The 19,743-nt window shown below is 41.0% G+C and overlaps 1 protein-coding gene across 8 annotated transcripts in view; it reads right to left on the minus strand.

Annotated features, from left to right (window-relative positions):
- Nucleotides 1–19,743, minus strand: part of MARCHF8 (membrane associated ring-CH-type finger 8) — a 95,558-nt gene that overhangs the window by 43,871 nt on the left and 31,944 nt on the right. For 2 of the 8 annotated variants that reach the window (XM_080597148.1, XM_080597145.1), the window contains exon 2: nucleotides 8,856–14,507. The exons of the other annotated variants lie outside the window; for them this stretch is intronic. In XM_080597148.1, coding sequence (XP_080453274.1) covers nucleotides 8,856–8,885 — 30 coding nt within the window. In that variant the 5' untranslated portion in view covers nucleotides 8,886–14,507. The remainder of the gene's footprint in view (nucleotides 1–8,855; nucleotides 14,508–19,743) is intronic. 8 annotated transcript variants of the gene reach the window in all.

The raw sequence follows: 19,743 nt of genomic DNA on the forward strand, positions 1-19,743 counted from the left end.
TGGGGATATGCATGTCTGGCTGTATGACAAAAGGCTTGAGCTGGGCCCTTCTGATTTCCTCACAGGTAATCCTCAGAAAAAAAGCACCGGGAAGCCATACTGGGAGAGACAAGTGCTACTTCTTTCAAACCCATTGTGGAACCGGTCTTGCATGAAACTAAATGACTAAAACGAGAGTAAAAGGTGATATGAATCTCACAGGTTTTGCTCCTAAGGGCAGTAGAGGAACTTCAGAACAAATGTCTTTAGACTGCTACTTGAGCTCCTCTGACTCATTAAATCCTAGTTTCTAAGAACACTGGCGAGACATTGATGGCTTCGCTGCTCTTGATTATCCGTGTTTAAGGCGTGTAAGGTTTCTACACACCTGTAAGTCACCAAGCATATTTATCTAGCAACATTAGTTAACTGGTGAGCTTGTAATCAAGGTAATAAAGCAGAAGCAGAAAAGCCCCTAATCATGATCTTTGTCCTTCATCCATATATAGCAGACAGATGAGAAAGGGATGTTGCTAACCAAAAAATACATGGATTCTAAGAAACATTACAAAAGAATAGTTTTAGCAAATGCAACTGTAGGAAAGAAGTGTATAGTTTAGCAACAAGTGAAAAAAATCCATAAGTGAAAACAACATATCTAGAAGAAGTGATGCTTAACAAAAATTCAATGCTGATGTCAAAAGCATATCAATAAAAGACATGAAAGGGAAGGAGAGCAAGCCACAAAAAGACATCAAAAAGGAGAGGTGGCAGCAAGAACAACATAATCTGAAATTCTCTGTTCCTTACAGATTTATGATTGTTAAAGACCAGAAAGAAGTTGTTTTTCTTTCCCCTGGACTTGTTTTTCTCAGCAAATCAACACTATAGTAACTTTGCAAAGTTTAGGCCTGTTCTGTAGCTTCAACTGAATAGTTTTAACTATCTTTGTTCTTCTCCAAATGCTCTTCTAACTTTGTCAAGTAGGGTTTCCCCACTGGGGCTGACTGATTTCTATCGTAGCTGATAGGATTTCTACTCTTCTAAAACCTCTGTAGTCCTTTTGATACATCTCAGAAGGAAAGATTCAATGTGGCCCTCAAAGCATTATCAACAAGCACAAAAGATATGACTTGGCAGTTACAAAACTTATGGTCATGATGTGTACGAGAGAGAAAGACAACTCTGTCACACCACACATATCGCAAAAGCTCTATTATCTTTAAAAAAGGGTACTGCTAGACACCCTTCTTTCAAACCAGGGAGACAAATCTAACTCTTGAAAAAAAAAGTGTTGCCAGAAGGCAGTATAGCTGAGTAATCGTCATGAAGAAATGACAATTTACGCTAATCGGAATCACCAATACTAGTTAGTGCCAGGCTGCCTTTACCTGATGCAGTTAAAATCCACTGATGCCACTAAGAAATCAACATACTGCCTGTACGTAAGCTTTGAGAATTACAGTAATCACATATGACCATTTAACAGAAAGCTTTTAACAGAAGAACAAAACAAACAAACCCGGAGATAAGCCCTTCCCTCCATTTCCAGGTACTCCTAGCATCTCCTCTGCTGAAAGAGTTTAGGCTTCAGAAGGAAATGGCCCAACTGAAAACATTGTGAAGTTTCCGTGAAAGAAGCAGTCACAGATATATTGCTGATTTTCGAGTCGGGAGACGCACTTTCAGTTCATGGTTTTGTCACTGTTTTTGTATGCTCCTTGGGTAAGCCATTTCAGTTTATAATTTAGTTCTTTAAACGTAAAACGGAGCAAGCAAAACTTTCTTCTCTTGCCCTGTGGACTCACTTTATGAGATTGAACGTTTTGAGAACAAAGGTGGTCTTTACCTACATACCTACAATACCTAGTAAAACAAGACATATGAGTGATCTTCAGTGCCAATATCACACCACAGTACCAAAAAATAATGCTTTAAGAGTGAAAGTACATGTTCCCAAAAGCTACTTTAACTGAAGTCTTGCTATAAACACCATAGGGACTCTAAATGCCACCAGAAACTGGAGGTGACACGAGCAAGGACCATACTGACAGCCAAGTTCAGCTCTTAGAAGTCCAAAGGAATATCTGGAAAAGTTAAAAACATATAGGGTAAAAAAAATATTTCTTGATAAATCAACAGCAATATGAATTACCTTGCCATGACTGATGCCAAGGTTTAATATTTATACAGAAGCACAGTGTTAGGTAGCTCTACAGTGATACCCCAACAAAAACAACCTTAGTATAAGACAAGCTTTGTACCAAGTCAGAATATTCCTCAAGCCTCCTGACTAAAACTGTTTTAGCCATACTAGTTTCTAACAAAGGTCCCAGGAGGTACTGGAGTACGGAGTAGGAAAGCCAACCTCTGTACTGCACAAGATCAGTGAATAAAGCACCAGCAACCTAGCGAATAAATCTTACACATTAGTGCTTTTGTAAAAGAAAGTTATTTTTACAGATTAAGTAGTTTGGGGTCCTTCCCCACTTCCTTTGAAAGCACCTCAATAAACACATAGACTACAAGATATTTAGGGTTGAAATTTTGTCAAATTCTTTCTATAATCCAGGTAATGTAGGTTGACTAGTTCTGGGTTTTCTGTGCTACCACAGGCAAAAGGAAAGGCTTTTACATGGCAAATAATGGACTAAAGTAAAAGAGAGGTGTTGGTTGTTGTGGTTGTTGTTGTTTTACTACAAATAAAGAAAACAAAAGTTTTCACAGCAAAAGGGAGTCATGAAGTAGAGTGTCACAGGTATCCATGCCAGGGCCCGTGCTACTTAATACAAAACAGTCTGAAAAGCAAGATACTGAGGTTGCAAAGTTGTCTTCCTGTAGAGCTTCCTGTCTTTAACAAAGACAAGGTGCAGAAAAAAACAATTTTACCAGTTGCTAAAACAGCAGATGAAATGCAGGATGGATAAATGTGAAGTGACAATTTGAATTTTACATATTCAAGGCTGGGGTCCAGGAACTTAGGAATACAATCTTCAGGTTCTAAAATAAATTTTAGAGAAACATCAGCTGAGTGCTTAGTAGTGGACAAATCAACAACAACAAAAAAATAAACAAGAACAAAAAACTCCACAAGTATTTGTAATTATTAAGGAAAGGATGGAAAATAAAACAGGGAATCCCCATGTTCTTCAGAAATATCACCTTAAATACCACGTGCCGTTCTAATCCCACAGAAATCAAACAAGAGTTAGTAAGACTGAAAAGGATACGAAATGGGTAATGGGGTGACTAAATGTCTGCGTGAATGTTTTCCACTGAAGAAATGACTAGAGAGACTGGGGCTCTTCAACATGGAAAAGTGATAACTGAGAGGCTGTATGTGATAGAGCACACAGAGAATCATGACAGTCATGGAGAAAACAACTAGGAAACTACCACGCTTTTCTCCCATAAAAGAACCAGGAGGCAGCCAACGAAATGAGCTATTCAGAACAAAAGAGACAATTTTTTGCACAATCCATATTTAATGGTGGGACCCTTTGCCCCATGTGGCTGTGGATGCTCAGCATTTTATTTGGGTTCAAAAACCTGTTGGATAGATTAGTGGAAGAGGAATCTAGTAAGAACTATTAAATACGAATACAGAAAAGTCCTTGAGCTATAAATCAGTGGAGGCCGGGAGAACTTTCTGGGGAAAAGCATATGCTTTATGATATAACTACTTTTAGACATATTACATAATTATATGCCTGTTTTTATTCTAGTCCCCAAGCACGCACTTTGCATACTGACAAAAAGTGCTTTGGTCCAACCCGGTATAGCAGTTATGTTCTCAATTCTATCTGTGATTTCAACTTTGTTGACAACTTCAGGATTCCTGATATTGTGAACGTAAGGCACAATTTTGTTCTTTGTGTCGGTTCTCTGCAATAATCATTCATGAGATATGCATTGAGTCCTGAAGGATTCAAGAGAACACTACTCTCTACTCCCATATGGGAGACAAATCTGTCCAGCAATGGAATTTAGGACCTTAGGAGAAAAAACAAAACAAAGAAACAAAAAAACCAATACAGAAATCAGAAAACCAACAATGCATCACAGGAAGCAAGTAGGAAAATAAATGCCACCAGCAGTGACTTAGATACATGTGGTCCAGGTACCCCCTTAGATAAAAATACCCTGGGACAATCCTATAAAGAGAACTGTGCTCTCCACTGCAGGAAGATAAAACAAAAATGGATTCCCCAAATCCCAAACCGCAATAGCTGCTGTCAGTTCCTTCCTGACCTCCATTTTCTCAGTGCCTTTCAAGCCAGCGTTCACTATCTTCACACAAACTCCTCCAGAAACACAGGAAAGGCACAACGGCCAAAGCTCCCAAAGTTCGACATGGAGGTGGTCCAACTTGGAGAGGTTTGCAGCTCTAACTGGCCTGTCTTCATGATTTTGGATCTAAACCCAAGGTCGTAAACAACCCTATACCAACATTTGCCAACCGTGTTGCAATGTCTTTCTGTTAGCTTTCAGCATGGATGCTGTGCTGGTATACAGTCACCTCACCACAAGATTGGTCTCCTAACTCCACCGAGAGGCAAATGCAAGACTGGGGAGCTCCAAAGCACAACTGCAATGCCACATTACCATTTATTGTACACAAAACCTTGCAAAGCATCAAAACTCTACTTTACCTCCAACCTCTTAATTCTGCCTTACTTTAATAGGAATGCACAAATACGTCAGACCAAACCAGAGCTGTGCAGCCAAGATAGCATATCACTGTGCCCGGGACTTGCTCAGAGAGACTACGTGGCTAGGCAAAGCTCTGCACTGATATGCTTCCACAGCTTTTGGATTGGAGTTTGCTTGCATCAGCAGTCAAGCCCTGACTTGCCTGACTTGCAGTCAGTCCACAGAGGTGCACATGGTTGTCTCACCACACCTTACACATGGTCAGTATCCTACTGTAACCTCTGTATTTGTGCCCACATTGCAGTCATTCCCATCCTGCTGTGGCAATCACTGACATCTTGCTCTACTGTTCACCAAGTTCTTCTACCACTGTATACTACCATTAGATCACAAGCAAGTGGTGTATTTACTATAAAAATCTTCTCCACCCAGGACCTCTAGTCCCATCACTGTCATGCCACGTGCCCACTTTTCCCTCAGCTGATATCGATTCTTCCTGAGAACACTGAGTAATATTTTGCTGTTATTGAAACCACTCCTCCTCACAACAGTAACCATATTAAAACATCAGCATCCTTCTACTGATGTCTTAGACTAAATCCATTGCACCAGTAACAAGAAGAGAGCTGGTCTGTGTTGAGTATGATTTATTTTCCTAGCGGTCATGGGGATGGCCAGACCACAACACCCTTTGGCCTTAGGACAAAACCTGCTACTCTGAACCAGAAACATACACTCATGTCGTTCACAAACAAGAAACACAGATTTGCAGTTCCTAACAAAACTCCAAGGCTTTCAGAGTTGGAAAGCAGTAAAAGGATTGACAACATGGTTTCATTCCTTACTACTCTGTTTTCATGGTATCAGCACATCCTGTGGTTGTAGTAAGCAATTAGGACAATGAGACACAGAGGTCTGGGGAAGTGTTGTTTGGGACAAACAGCCTCTGTCCCTACTCTTACTAACCCTGTGCAAATGAGCCTCCCTTCTGCAGCCCACCTGGGGAGCAGCTCCAGCACTTCAGAGGGAAGAAGCTGTTTTATTCTGCGCTACTGAAATCTTGATTTTCAATCTAAGCTTATTCTTCATGTCTTTTAAAATTAAGAAACAATGAAACAACAACAAAACAAAGGTACATCTGTTCATCTACCTTTAAGATTCCTTGTCAGCTGAGAAATATAAAACCAAAGTTTCTCCACTGCTTGACAGGTCCAACAAAGAGGCCACTCCACACTTGGCCTGATCTTTTTCCCCTCTTTTCCCAAGGACATCATAACTGCAACTGTTTCATTTAGGTGCTGTTACAATAAGATGTTGCCCCTGTATGACAGAATTGGTTAATAACACCTCTTACATTCACTACTTTACTACTGACATAAACATACTTTTCATTTTAGTTTGTGTTGTTTATTGCTGCTGCCAAATTTTGTATATTTTCACTGTATTTCTTACTGTAGCATTAGGAATTGTTATATTCCATTACAGAGATAGTGCTGAGATTGGAGATAAAACTGGTAAGGAGTTTTATCAAGTAAGTATTAGTCTCCTCACCTCAGTCTGAACACAGAGTATCATGTTTCCCTTTCTGGTTTGATTCCAACTCTTTACTCTGATCCATGAAAGAATTAGCAAAAACTGGAGTCGTACCCTTTTTCCCCCTTATTAGTTAACTTTTTTCTTCAGTGCAAGCTCTCACTTTCCTGGATTCTAGGTAATGCCTGAAGTACTCTTCCTCAGTCTGAATATTTTCCTCATTCTTAGATGATGGAGCAAATCTTTGTGAACTTTTGCAGATATTTTGATCCAGACATGGGAAAAATCCTTTTTTTTTTTTTGTTATTACTGATAACAAGTGAATTGCAAGCACCTAAATAAGGCAACCTCCTCTCCCCAGGAGTGAGATTTTATGATCTGCAGTGTCATAGTCCGCCCAGATTCCTTATGCCTCAGCTGCACAAGGATTTTGAGAAATTTCTGCAGCACAGGCATAAGCCTGAGAACCTTCAGATGGCACGTCAAAGACGACTCTCCTGTCTGGGCCCAAACTGGTTTACACCAGAGATAAGCATGCTTGACTCCCCTCTGTACCGGTAAGTCTGTAATTGCCATTTTGTTCTACAGTGACAGTATTAAATCAGTATCTGATTATTAAAAAAATAAAAATTATGCAAAACCTGGATGTTGATAGTTGAAAAAGAACAACACAGAGATGCTTTTGGAAACTATCAACAACCACATCAACCCACTGCATTAAATATGAAAGTGCAGAAATAACTTCCTTCTCTATCCCCTGATGACAGACAACAGGGCTCCAGACTACAGGTGTAACCAAGTAGTGCAGCAGAAAAATATGCTAGTAACGTAAAAACAAAACAAAACCTTAAAGTTTAAATAACAGAATCCCAAACCTACCTCTTCATTCCACTGGCTTCAATGAAATAATTGAATGCCTGGAACCTCCTAAGTCTCAGGAAATCAGAGAAAGAGCCCTGGTAGTGAGTTTCCATGAAACAAGGACCTTACACATTGGAAGTTTTCACAGTCTATTTTCAAAAGAGCATTAGACTGTCCTCTCCTTACCTTACAAAAATAATGAAACATCTGCATAATTCAAGTGACGGATCAATTCTTACTGTATGTACAGCATATAATTTACAGAACTTTAACATACTAAGTGCAAAGGAGCTGAAAGTTTTTAAAAAGTAAAGATTTCAAGTTATTTACTTGAAGTAAAACTTTTGGGAGTATTTTACTCCCAAAAGTACTAATGTGCCCCACCCCACAAAACCACAGGTGGTAGTGTGTGACAAAATACAGTCACTTCTAGTTGCTAGCAAAAGGAAAACAGAAAAATCACTAAATATCATGCTCTTGTGTACATGCAAGTTCTATTTAGGTGATCAAGTAATCTTGAAAGAAAACATACTGCCAGGCAGTGTACATTTAAGCTTCACCAAAAGCATGTGATCATTAATCTCCTCCTGGGGGATTTCACTTAAAGCTGACAATTTCTGCTTCCACTAGTAATGCTTATTTACTAAACACTGAATCAGACTTAAAGCTACCATTTCTAAAAGAAAGCAACTTGTCTGCACTGCACTGCACAGCACACCATTTCACTCTAGTTGTCCGGCAAGGACTCAATCTTTGCACTCTCAAGTTTGGAGTTTTCAGCAGCCCACCCCTCTCTCTCTCAAAAAAAAAAAAAAAAACAAAAAACAAAACAAAAACCAAAACAACATGAACAACAAAAACAACGAAAAGCCCCTCCGCAAAGCAAACCACCCCCCTAAACAGGGAAGGCAGGCAGGCAGGACACACACACGCACCCGTGCAGTTAGCAGCCAGAAGCAGCATCCATACTTAAGGCACACAAAACAAAAAACATTTGAACATTCTTGCCAAATGACATTACGCGTTTGCATTCTTCCCTTTCTCACACATGCACAAACCCACACATTACAGAGCAAATAATGCTCACAGAACCGAACAAAGACCCTTTGTTATTGTTCCATAAGGTTTTGCAAAATCCCCCTCTTTGTCTAAACCGAACTAGTGGTGTTGCTTGAGCCATGATGATCTAAATACACAAAGCATGTACGGAAAAGGAATATAGACTACTTTTAGAACTGATATCATTAGAAAATATAGACAAGCTTTTGAGAACGCAAGCCCAAATCTCCGAGCATCTTTATTCAGGAAAATTAAAAAAAAAAAAAAAAAAAAAAGTAGTAAATACTGCAGCCATTCAAATGCACACACTCTGAAAGGACACAATTGAAGCTTAAGGCTTATCACACCCAGCTGTGTTTTAGCAGAACCTCTTATGCTTACCTCCCCCCGAATAAAAGTGCTAATACCAGTACAATTAGAAAGGGAGTTTAAAAGAAAATTAAAAAAAAAAAAAGACCAAAACCAGCAAGAGAAAAAAACAACAAAACCCAGCAAGCTACCTCTCTACTTTTAATAACCAGCACCTTCAGAAGAATGTTAGTGTGCATGCAAGAAAGGTGCTTAATAACAACAACAAAATGCAGCTTCACAATTAGGACTGAACAAAGTACCACACAACAAGGGATCGCTCATGTAGCACCCTAATGAGGAGCCCCTACAGCAGTCTCTCCACCAGCTGCCCTAACGTACATATTTATTCTGCAAGGTTTAACAGCATCCCTACAACAAACTGCAAGCCACAATACTCTGCTGACAAGGCGTTCGCCTACCTGAAGCTTCATTTTCCAGCACGAATGCATGCGTGCATCCTCAGTGTTGCATCCCCTGATTGCATGACTCCTGTTAGGCAGACTAAAGAGATGGAGCTGTGTAAGCAAAGCTGCTGACTGCCCTACATTTGCCTGCAGATGAAGAGAGAGAGTTGGTACTGTACTTGCCCGGGCTTGTTTAAGCCCCCTAAATATAATACTAGTGGAGCTCAAACTAGACTAACTACGTCCTCCAGCTGATCAAGTGAAAGGAGCTTGTGATGAATAATGCATGAGAGCTCCCATGAACACGCTCCATTCCTTGCTGCAGCTGATGTCCACCTCTTCCCCCTTCCCAAAAGGGATCCCTAACATTTTTGTGCTATGAAGCACGGCAGTTTTCCCTGTGTTCAAAGAGCAAGGAGGATGCCCCTCCCAGCTCCAGTTTCTTTTCTTTACTTAGTGAAACCAATAAATGTGGTGATTTCTTTTCTTTTCAAATATTACAAGTCCATGCAGGTAGAAGTGAAAGAAAGAATGATAAGCACAGGGCCATATCTCTGGACTGTACAGTATCAGCAAGTTCAGTCAGTTCCTTTGAAATTATTTTTTTCTTATTCCTAAGGGAATAAGAGAAGCCATGTAAAGATGAACATTGAAGACAGGAAGAGGGGGACAAGTCAGAAAACAATACAACAAAAAGAAGGTGGAAAATAAATACTTGCTCTAGCTGGCGAGTTCAGTTGACTGTTTACAGAAAAGAGAGATTAGGGGAATTTAGTGGGTGGAAGAATATGGAGTATAAATTCACATGGTTCTTCTCCTGAGCAATCAATTCCACTATCTACTACAACTTTGCAAACTGACCACAAAAATAACTTACTTTTGGATATTCTTCCGAAGAGTGAACAAATACAGGACTAATTTGCAAGTACTTTATTTGCGAGTGCAGTTACTGCAACAGGCAAATATCAATAAATGCCACTTGCAGGTTCTGTACTATTTCTCAGAACTGTTTTGTTTTGATTTCTGTTAGATACACAATTTATCTGGCATCTGTTTATCAGTTACCTGCTGCAATCCAAACGACAGAGCCATCCAAACACAACTGTCAAGGCTCTCACAAATGTTTAGCTTCCTGCAAAGGAAATGCAGCTTTAATGCATTATTTACAGTGAGAGAGTACTTGCAACTTCCTAACCCCTGCACCATGGCTCTTCATTTGGGACGTAACTCACAGGTCACAGACATCTCTCAGGTCATACTGAAACTCAAGGCAGTCCTTGCTTTCTCTCAGTGCCCCAGGTACAAGTTAGGCAGAAAGTGAGAGACCGAAGTTGAAGACAACTGAGAAGGACCAAAGAGAAAATGATACTCAACGCATTCAAGAGTCACCTAGTGCTCAGTTGTGACTGGTTATTCACTTTAAAGGGACTCTTCTTTCACCTCCTCTAGGGGTGAGGTGAGGATTTTTCCCTTTAACTCTCTCTCTCTTCCCCCCCCAAGGTAGAGGAAGCTGAAGGATCTCTTCAGCTTTTCCTTTTTAAAAAGGAAAAGTCCAATGCAAAATCAAACCCACATAAAAATTTACCAAATCCATAACAAAGGTTATGAAAATACTTATCAAAATTCTACAGATAAACCTCAAGGATGCTAAGGTTTTAAACACTTAAAAGCTAGGGCCCTAACTGTCTCCTCGAGGTCTTCCGTAACTATTTTAAAAAAGGGAACCAAGAAGCTTCCAGAGAATTAGCAGGGCTGCCCAAGCCAGAAGGCAGTGTCTGTGCATGAGTCCAGACCTGTACATTACATCCTATCAGGTAAGCAATTGTGCTGAATATGACAGGTACAGGAAGAGTGCTTTACAGAGAGATCTGTTTCTGCAAAGGAAGCCAAAAAGAATACACCTTGCTAGGGAAAACACAATCATATGGCATTCTCAGAGCCTGCACTACAAACAAACAGTAGCAAATTAAACAACTGAAATTAATCATTCTGAGTGCAATACGCTTCCTAGTTTTGAAACAGGGTATGTTATATTTGTTTCTATATATCTGACTTGATTTCATATACTGCAGCAAGTAGTAAACAAACTGCAAGACTGCTCTATCAATGGCAGGGTTCAAAACCCATCTATTTTCATACCACATTTCAGTTAAACAACAGAAACCTCCTCCCACTCAGGGCCAGCCTTGCAGACTCCTGCGTGCATGCAGAGCAATACCTGGATTTGGTCCTTGCAGCACCAGTGCTAACAAGAACTTTGCAAACAAAATTTCTGCCTTGGCTAAGCCTGGACATCTGCACTGTCATCATTTCACTCTCTAGATGTTTTCTTTAATATCTGTGCGTACGACATGGAAACTAGAGTTGAGCTCTGAGATTGTTTTCCACTGAGTTCTGAGATTGTTTTTCAGAGGCTCTGACTTACTGGGGCTAATGGGATTACTGGAGGGGAGGGAAAAAAATCTGTCATAAACATACAGTTGTCAGGCTTTGTATAGAGGGAAGTATACATCATCCAGGCTTAGTTAGGAATTTGCCTTTTTTTTTTTTCCACATAATCCCTTGGATATTTGCCCTCTTCCTCTAAGTACTCCAGGAGGTTAGGTCAAAGGTTATGAAGGTCGGTTTCTAAACTTAATTGGTATCTTACTACCATTACGAAGAATTGTGCAAACATGGCAAGCTGGAAGAGAAATGCAGTTTAACCACCCAATGCACCAGCGTTATGCCAAAGGACTATCCCAGAGCTGTCTGCACGTGTCCCACAGGGCTGCTCCCACGGCACTGGCTGCTAGGAGTACAATTCTGGGAGAGAGAAACCAGAACACAGACAGATGAACATAAGAGTAATTAAATGCTGTTTATTATTCCAGACAGTTCTCTCAGTTGGGTATTTCAATTTAAAATGTAGCATGAGAGAATTCTACCCTATCTTCCTGCTCAAAAGGGTACTTTATCACAGAGATTTAAATTAAAAAAATATAATTTTCCTAACCTTCTAAAGAATAATGAACACTTTTTTTTTTTTCCTGAACCCATCATTTCATTTAACTAAAAATCTCATCTTCCATTTAAGAACACACACCCATACACAAACGCCCTAATTTCTATACGTCATCCATGTACCACAGCACTGGGGGGAGAATAAAAAAAAAAAAAGGAAACATGAACATTGAAAGTCTAATGCCACATGGCAAGCAACTTCAAAGTGACAGGAGCTCATGGATTTTTGAAGTGACTTGTGATTTCTGACTGGTTAGAGTTCACATTTTCTTGAGTCATGCCCCCAAAATAAAGCAATTTATTTTTTAATCAGGTATTACTAGGCTTCTAATTGGAACTTAACCAGTATATTCATTCTTATGTTTATGAGGCTAGAAAGGGCAGTTTAAAAAGTAAATGGGTTCAGTTGAGCAGTTTTACATTTCATTTAAACTGAGGAGCATTTCGTAGCATTCTCCTGCATGCCTGAACAGTGATGTTGCCACCGTGAGAAGAAGAGATGCAGGAGAGGCCTCGCCCCAACAAGAGCTGTGCAGAGCACAATCATCCTTCATTCATGCGCACTTAGCAGGTGAAACTTGAAATAACGTGTGCAGTGTCAGCTCAGAGACACATCACTTCATTATATGCTTATGCTAGGGGCCAAGTTGAATCATTTTGGTTAAGTACTTAGCTACTGGCTGGACAGTTAATTTTACAGTCAAATTTTGTACAGTCTATTTAGTTTCTCCCATTTTTAAATAACTGCAACCTCCTGGGGAAATTCTCTCGTAGACCATCTGCTCGTTTCCTATAAATCTCCTTTTCAGACCTTACGCAAATTTCCAAGCTGCCAATCAGAACTTCTTTGATGTTTCGGTGGTAGTGAGGAAATAAGAAAAAAGATTAAAAGTACTGTGAAGTGAAGCCTGCAGTACAAAAAGCTATCACCTGATCAGCAAAATAATGACAGCAAGTCCAGTCATTTCTCTGCAGCAGATACGTCCTCAGTAAGACAAGCATTTCTGGTCCTTCCTGGCCACAGGCTAGGAGAGGACGGTCATGATCCAGGGGCAACATACCTTGCATCTTTATCTGAGTATATTTTTACCCGAGAGTCTGCACAGCCTCGCAGGGCAGTGCAGGGGTTGCCCACAAGCATCTCTTCAGCTTTTTGGCTGCTGCCACACATGATCTGACCCCAGACTACCCCAGTGCAGTGGGAGAGGGGCTTCCAGCTGATGGATGTAATGTCACCCACGTCCAAACGCAAAGGTGGGTAGAGGGAAGGAAGAACCAATTTGGATGGCACAAGGGTAAGGAAGGAAAGAGGAGATAAGGAGATGGCAAATATCACTGTTTCTTATCTGTGAATTTGCATGACCTTGCTTGTGCAAGGCCACCTGCTTCCCTGCTTCGTGCGGCGCTGCAGGCCGCGGCAGGGGCCATGCTACCTGAGACCATTTCCAAACAAACAAGGCAGGAGGGAGCTGCAGCAGCCACCGAAGGAGCTAACACACTTTGATCCAGCAGCTGTTTCTCCCAGCCTGTGTGTGTTTCACAGTGTTAAAAAGTGAGGGGTTTGTATCTATTTTTAATGAAATTAGCACCAGTGTTCAAACTCTCTACCGAGCATTAACAAACACCACATAAAACCCCACACTTCCATGCAGCAGGCAGAAAGATAGCAGCACCTGCGGGTAGGAGCTAACTTTTGGCTGCTGCCTGTGCCCAGTTCAAGTGCTTGTCACTGCCACAGTAAAATTACACTTCTGCAGAGCAATTTAATGCTGCTTTCCAAGGGCTGTGGGTGTCACTAATGCACCTACCAAACAAGAGTGGGATGCAACAATACAGTCTGCAGATTTTTTTTCCCCAAAAAGTGTTAGAAGATTGAAGGAAAAAAAACCACACACACAAAAAGCACTTCACACTAGAGAAAATCTGGTGACTGAACATGAAATAAAAAGGCCAAACAACTAAAGGGCATATTGAGCTTCCTGAATGGTTTTATTTCCCCTCACATCTACAGTTTTGGCTCCTTGTTCTGCTTTTTGGCCTCAGAAAACCGTGCTGAGTTCAGAATAACGGATTGTACACAAGTTCTGCCCAACGTAACTACACATGCAGGAACTAGTTAAGACACTTTCACAAACATTTGAGAAATCTAAGGAAAAAGTAAAAAACAGAACTTTATAATAAAGAGGAACTGCAAGAGCTTCCTCAGAACTTCTTCCAAAAATAAATAAATAAATGAGATCAGATTCAAACCTAGCAACAGCTGAAACCCACCTAAATATTGCACAAGATTTTAACAGAGAAGATGCAACAGACTTGGGGTCAGGGCTCTGCACTGAACACCTCCTAAAGTTCTGGTTATAAACCAGAACTTCAGACTTCAAGTTATTTGTCTTAATAACTGAACTGAAAAACAGCAGGGCCATGAAATCAGTTGATCTCGTCTGCTTTCCTTCACCCTGTAATCCATGGAGACTTGTGTGCATGCCTCAGCCAGGTTTACTGCAGGCAGCAAGGCTGAAGCAAGTCTTCAGGCCCTCCAGTGATCGACTTTTTGTGTTCCAGTTGGTTACCCCACACCATCCTGGTGGGCTTTGCGGGTGCACCAGAGCCTGCAGCCGACCCATCGATGGCGGACACGAGTAGAAAGGCACGGCAAGATCTTTGCTGGAAGAGGATGAACAGTAAGAGTGTATTTCAGAGGCAGGCAGAGAAAACACATCTGGGTTTGGCTGGGTTAGGGCTTGGGGAACAGCACTTTTAAAGCAATTCCTTTAAAGTAGCAGCTGTAGCACTAGAGTTAGGGAGAGGTCAAAGGGAAGTCTTTAAGGGCTTCTCCTAATGGATAGCTATCTTCTATCTGTTTTTACAGATGGGCTTATATTGCAAGGGTCACACTGAAACCAACAAAGTTGCCAAAACACTCAGACCCAGATATCGGAGCTCTTGAAAGCAAATATTTGGATCTGGAGAGCATGCCTAGCACATTCAATACATACTTCTGCTCTCTCCACATAAGTCAGTGACCCAAAACAGATCAGACCAGAGCCAAGCAAAAACACTGGGCGCTTTGATGATGGCACAGCACGCTTTGAGCCCCTTCCCCAGCAGCTGACTGCATCTGTGCTGCTCCCAGAGGGTGCTGGGGCCACGGTTTGGTCCTCATCTTGCAATGTCAGACAACTTGCCTGAGCATTTCACTCTCACCAGTTCTACTCACCTCACAGCAGGACAAGCTTCCAGTGGCTTCACTACATTTTTATTTTATTTATTTAAGTAAGTATTTAATGTCATGGTAGCCTCAGGGTCTCAGTGAACTCAGGGTTACACCACGCAAACACAAACAAGAGTTACAGTCATGCAGTAACTTGGAGACACATGAGGAAAGCTTCCCTGGCATCCTGAAAGCCTGAATAATGCCAGAGACCTAAATACAGCTCTGGCAGGAGCGTGGGGACAGCAGGAGGACTGCTGGCAGTTCAGGGGCAGAACTGAGGACTACAACAAGGAATGCCTTCTGCCGATAAGCAGCTGATACCAATCCTGACACAGAGGGGGCTGTGAAAATGTTCATAAGCCCAGGAGCAACGGCACTGATTCATGATCTTTGCTGTATCTGCATTCAGAAGGAAACAGGTTTATAGATAAAGGGTTAAAAAAAAAAAGAAGAACAAAACAGCAGGGCATGGACATGAAAGAGTAGGAACCAAAACCTGGAGTGGGACAACACAGCCCAACCACACAGGATATGTACCAATTTCCCATGGAAACTCCGTGGACACTTTAAGGAAGGGAGGGATGTCTTGATGGAAACGTGCTCTCCCCATCTGTTTTTTTGCTAACCTATCATCTCCTATTAACATTTCCCTGGTAGCATACTTTAGTCCACCGAAACTCCCACCTTTACTATGCCTGCAACGACAGAGTGCTCCCTCTCCATCACACTCCACAAGTTACAGCAGTCTAAGATCAGATGCTGCCCAGTGTACAGCAAAGCATCATTTTTTTTGCAGTCTTTGCATTAACTAGTTGCTATCCCTAGAAACATGCAAATATTAGGAGATAGGAACAGAACAGTGTCTTTTCCAATTACCAGCATGAACTAACAAGATTCCATTTGACAAAAGCTGTAAGGAAGCCATATGTTATTAGAAGTATTTTCCATGGTAGATTAATAGAAACAATGAGGATTTGATTTGCTGTGTTCAACAGAAAAAATATCTCCTTAAGAAGAGGAGCAATTCTGTCCAAGGTGTTTATGAAACTATTAACTCACCCGTAAGTCTGCCTGGATTTGTATTCATTAAAACTGTTCAGTCCAGGTCAGGATTTTGTGAGAGACTTTGACTTGATTTCCTAGAAGCCTTCTGTGGTGCCCGATGACACTTTGTAAAGAGCACAAGACAGCAAAGCTCTGACTTAGCATAAGATGTCATTCTGCATCTGAGTGACAGAAAGGGACACTCACTATTCACAGGCTTATCTGTCGTCAGAGAAGGAACATGAGGGGAAATATGCTAAATGGTTAAGAGATGGCTGCTGGCAAATCTGAAGTTGGCCTTGGTAATATACAATCAAATAAAGATATTCCTACTGGCTCCACAAGATCAGTGCCAAGCCAGACATCAGTCAATATTTTCAATAATTGTGTGGAAATTAATAAAAAATGTAGAAAAGTCACTGCCAACTACATTTACAGGTGACACAAACCTTCGCAGGATGACAAAAATGATGAGGATGAGTCTGTCTGCCACTTCAGAGACACTGACCAACTGAAATTGATTTGGGGAGGGAAGAAAAGAACTCAAAACTGTGTTTTACTTTCAGCAAGTCAGTGACACCAAACTGCAACTGCAACTACACAGGCTTCAACCCATAAAGCTCCTGTACAGTGAAGGATTTAGGAAGTTGCAGTGAAGTAAGAACTGGAGATGAGAACCAGAATTGAGTTTAAGGACCAGAACAATGTGATTCACCACTGCGTTAGAGCAAGGAGGGATCAGTTTCTCCTCTGAAATACAGCACTGCCAAAGAAAGGTGCTCAAGAACAAAGGGAGGACAGCAGCAGCAGCAAAGCACTAACAGCAAAGAAGTGTGGCTTGCCTTGTAGTTGAGACTCTTGCATATACAACTCCAGCATTCCAATCTTTCCTTTCAAATAGGAGAGGGGACAAGAAAAGGATTTCTTTTCCTGCCCCCAAGCATTTTCAAGGCTGTAGGAAACACCCAACTAGGAGAGATTTAAGAACTTTATCTGTAAGTTTTTCTAAAAAGAGGATGACCTAACTTGTTTGCAACAACCAATAGGTCCAAGAGCACAATTTAAAGCCTGTTTCAATTAATGGAGAAAGAGGCACCAACAACTAGCTAGAGCTGGAGACAGATAAAATCAGAATTAAAAACATAGAAAATACAAGTCAGGTATGGTTTCTGTAAACTGTGATGGTGGTTGGCATGGAGACAAACTGCCAACTAAACTAGATCTACCACTTGTCTTCGACTCAAGGCTGGAGGCTTGGCTAAAGTGCATCTTCTCACCAAGAGTTAAGGGCTTAATGTACATTGCATCTGGTTAGTGCTGTAACAGAGGTCATTGCAAATCAGATGTGACCACCCCTGCTGGCCTTCAACATCAAAAACTTCAAAGAAGTCATTAAAATAAAACAAGGCATTCTCAACCTGACTATGGGAAAGGGTTTGGTGGTGGAAGGTGCTGCTTTTGTGCTGCAGACTTCAGTTTAGAGGACAATCTGTCCTTTACTACCAACGCCTAGAAGGACATAAATATATTTTTGTTCTACTTTACATCATAAAAAATTCACCTAAAATAGATTTTAAAATAAAAATCTGTACTCCAGCATGCCTTTCTCTCTTTTGTGTAAGTCAGCATCTATTACTACTGTTTATGACAATAAAGATTTTTTACTTGGTGACTTGACACAATGTAAGCCCAATAAACAAGGTTTTCATATTAATCACAGAAAAGAACCAGTTCTGTTCTATTCCCAACTGTAATGGGAGAGGGTACCTTGTATTCGTTTAAGCACAACATAACACTGCAAGTACCCAGTGGCCCTAATTTGCAAATGTTTCTGTGATGTACCCTAACGCTCCCCTTTTAAGTGCTTAACTTAAAACAGCTTTGGTTTAAAGCTTACAGGTACTCGGTAGCTGTGCTTCTCTTTTCCCAAGTATCCTAACCTGGGTATCTGAAAACAGAGCATCCTATTTAGGGGGTCACTTCAACATTTCTGCCTGTGGATGTTTCAGTAACTCCAGTGGCTCTACAGTACCTGACGCTTGTCTGCAGCCAAAAGGGAAGTTGCATAGGATTTCATGTGTTATAAATCTATTTAACTGCTGTTATATTCATCAGCTCATAGAAATTAAGATGTAAAAATAAGCGAACATTTCACTTGGTTGACTACAAGCCTGCCTTGCAATCTTTACCCAAATAATGTGCTTTCTGCCATTCACATTACAGTAAACACAGCTAAAGAGGACTGGAAACTGGGAGGGAGGGGGGAGCCCCCATATTTCCTATTCTCTGGAGTCAGTCAAAAGTTTCCACTGTTGTGCATAAAAACTGAAACCAAAAACCATCAATGTAGCTACTTGCTGAGGAAAAATGTAGTGATTTTTCAAACTGATCAATCCAGAAACCTATTCCTCTGGCATCTACTGGTTGGGAATAGTTATCAGAAATAGGCAGGCAGACAATTGCCAGTAAAAAACTTTACAACTGGTGTGGGTTTTGTGCATCCAGTCAGAACTGACTAATAAGTTTCCTGCTCTGAAACTTTCCATTATGGAAAAGCTATCAATCTATGTTAAAAGGCTGCTCCCTTGAGCACTTTAAAGGGAAAAATAATAATAATAATCAATTGACTTTTTGGGGGGGCTCCTGTCTCCAGTTCCTAGGAAAAGGATGATCTTGTATTTCCTTTAAGAATTCAGTGCCAATCCCTAATCCTGAACAACGAGGTCGTGGGATTTAAACTATAATTTAGGAAGAAGAAAGAAAAGCTAAACAAAATATTGCAGACTGATAATTTCCATGGGCTGTATAGTCAAATCTGATATCAGCATTCCCGTGGGGCCTCGGAGGACTTACAGACATGCCTGCTTACATCTGCCCTGGAAAGACAGCACTGAACTGTGGGAATTACAACTTTTTGTTCTATACAACCACTCCTCAAACGCTAGAAGATACACTTGAGATATTTATCTGCCTCTGGTTTCTGGCAAGCATCTTTGTCTCTGTTTAAGAGAGGTCAACATCCCCCACAGAGAAGCAAAAGTCAAACTTGGTGGCCACCTCTGAAAGGAGTCCTGGTACTAGCTGAAAAGCTATCCTGAAATAGCATGAAAATAAAAAGGGACAGCATGGCACGTCATTCATTCAAGTCACTTCTTATTTTCCTAGTAACTAAGTACAGAAGAAACTAAGACCTAGTTCTCAAGGCCAGGCTGGATGGGGCTTGGAGCAGCCTGGCCTGGTGGGAGGTGTCCCTGCCCATGGCAGGGGGGTTGGAACCAGATGGTCTTTAAGGTCCCTTCCAGCCCAAACCATTCTGTGATTCTATGAAAGACTAATACATTGGCTCAGAAAACTGTTGTTCAAAAAAATAACCAGCTTCTACGCAGATTTGTGGTATAATGTGGGGTAAGCTCTTAATGTCCACATTTGCCAGCTCTACAGAAACTTATCTATTAATATAATAGCTCATAAAAAGCTCCACCAGCAGAAAGGTCAATTACTTCGTTGCAAAAAGATTTCCATGACTAATAGAAAGTCAAGGAAAAAACATCCACACCTGCCTGCCAGTGAGTGTACATCGTTCTACTGCACACGACCTCTCCTTCCCAGACTCATTTCCTCACCCGCCTCATGAATCAGGTC

The sequence above is a fragment of the Anser brachyrhynchus genome (assembly GCF_964034855.1).
Source record: "Anser brachyrhynchus genome assembly, chromosome: 6".
Classification (NCBI taxonomy): Eukaryota; Metazoa; Chordata; class Aves; order Anseriformes; family Anatidae; genus Anser; species Anser brachyrhynchus.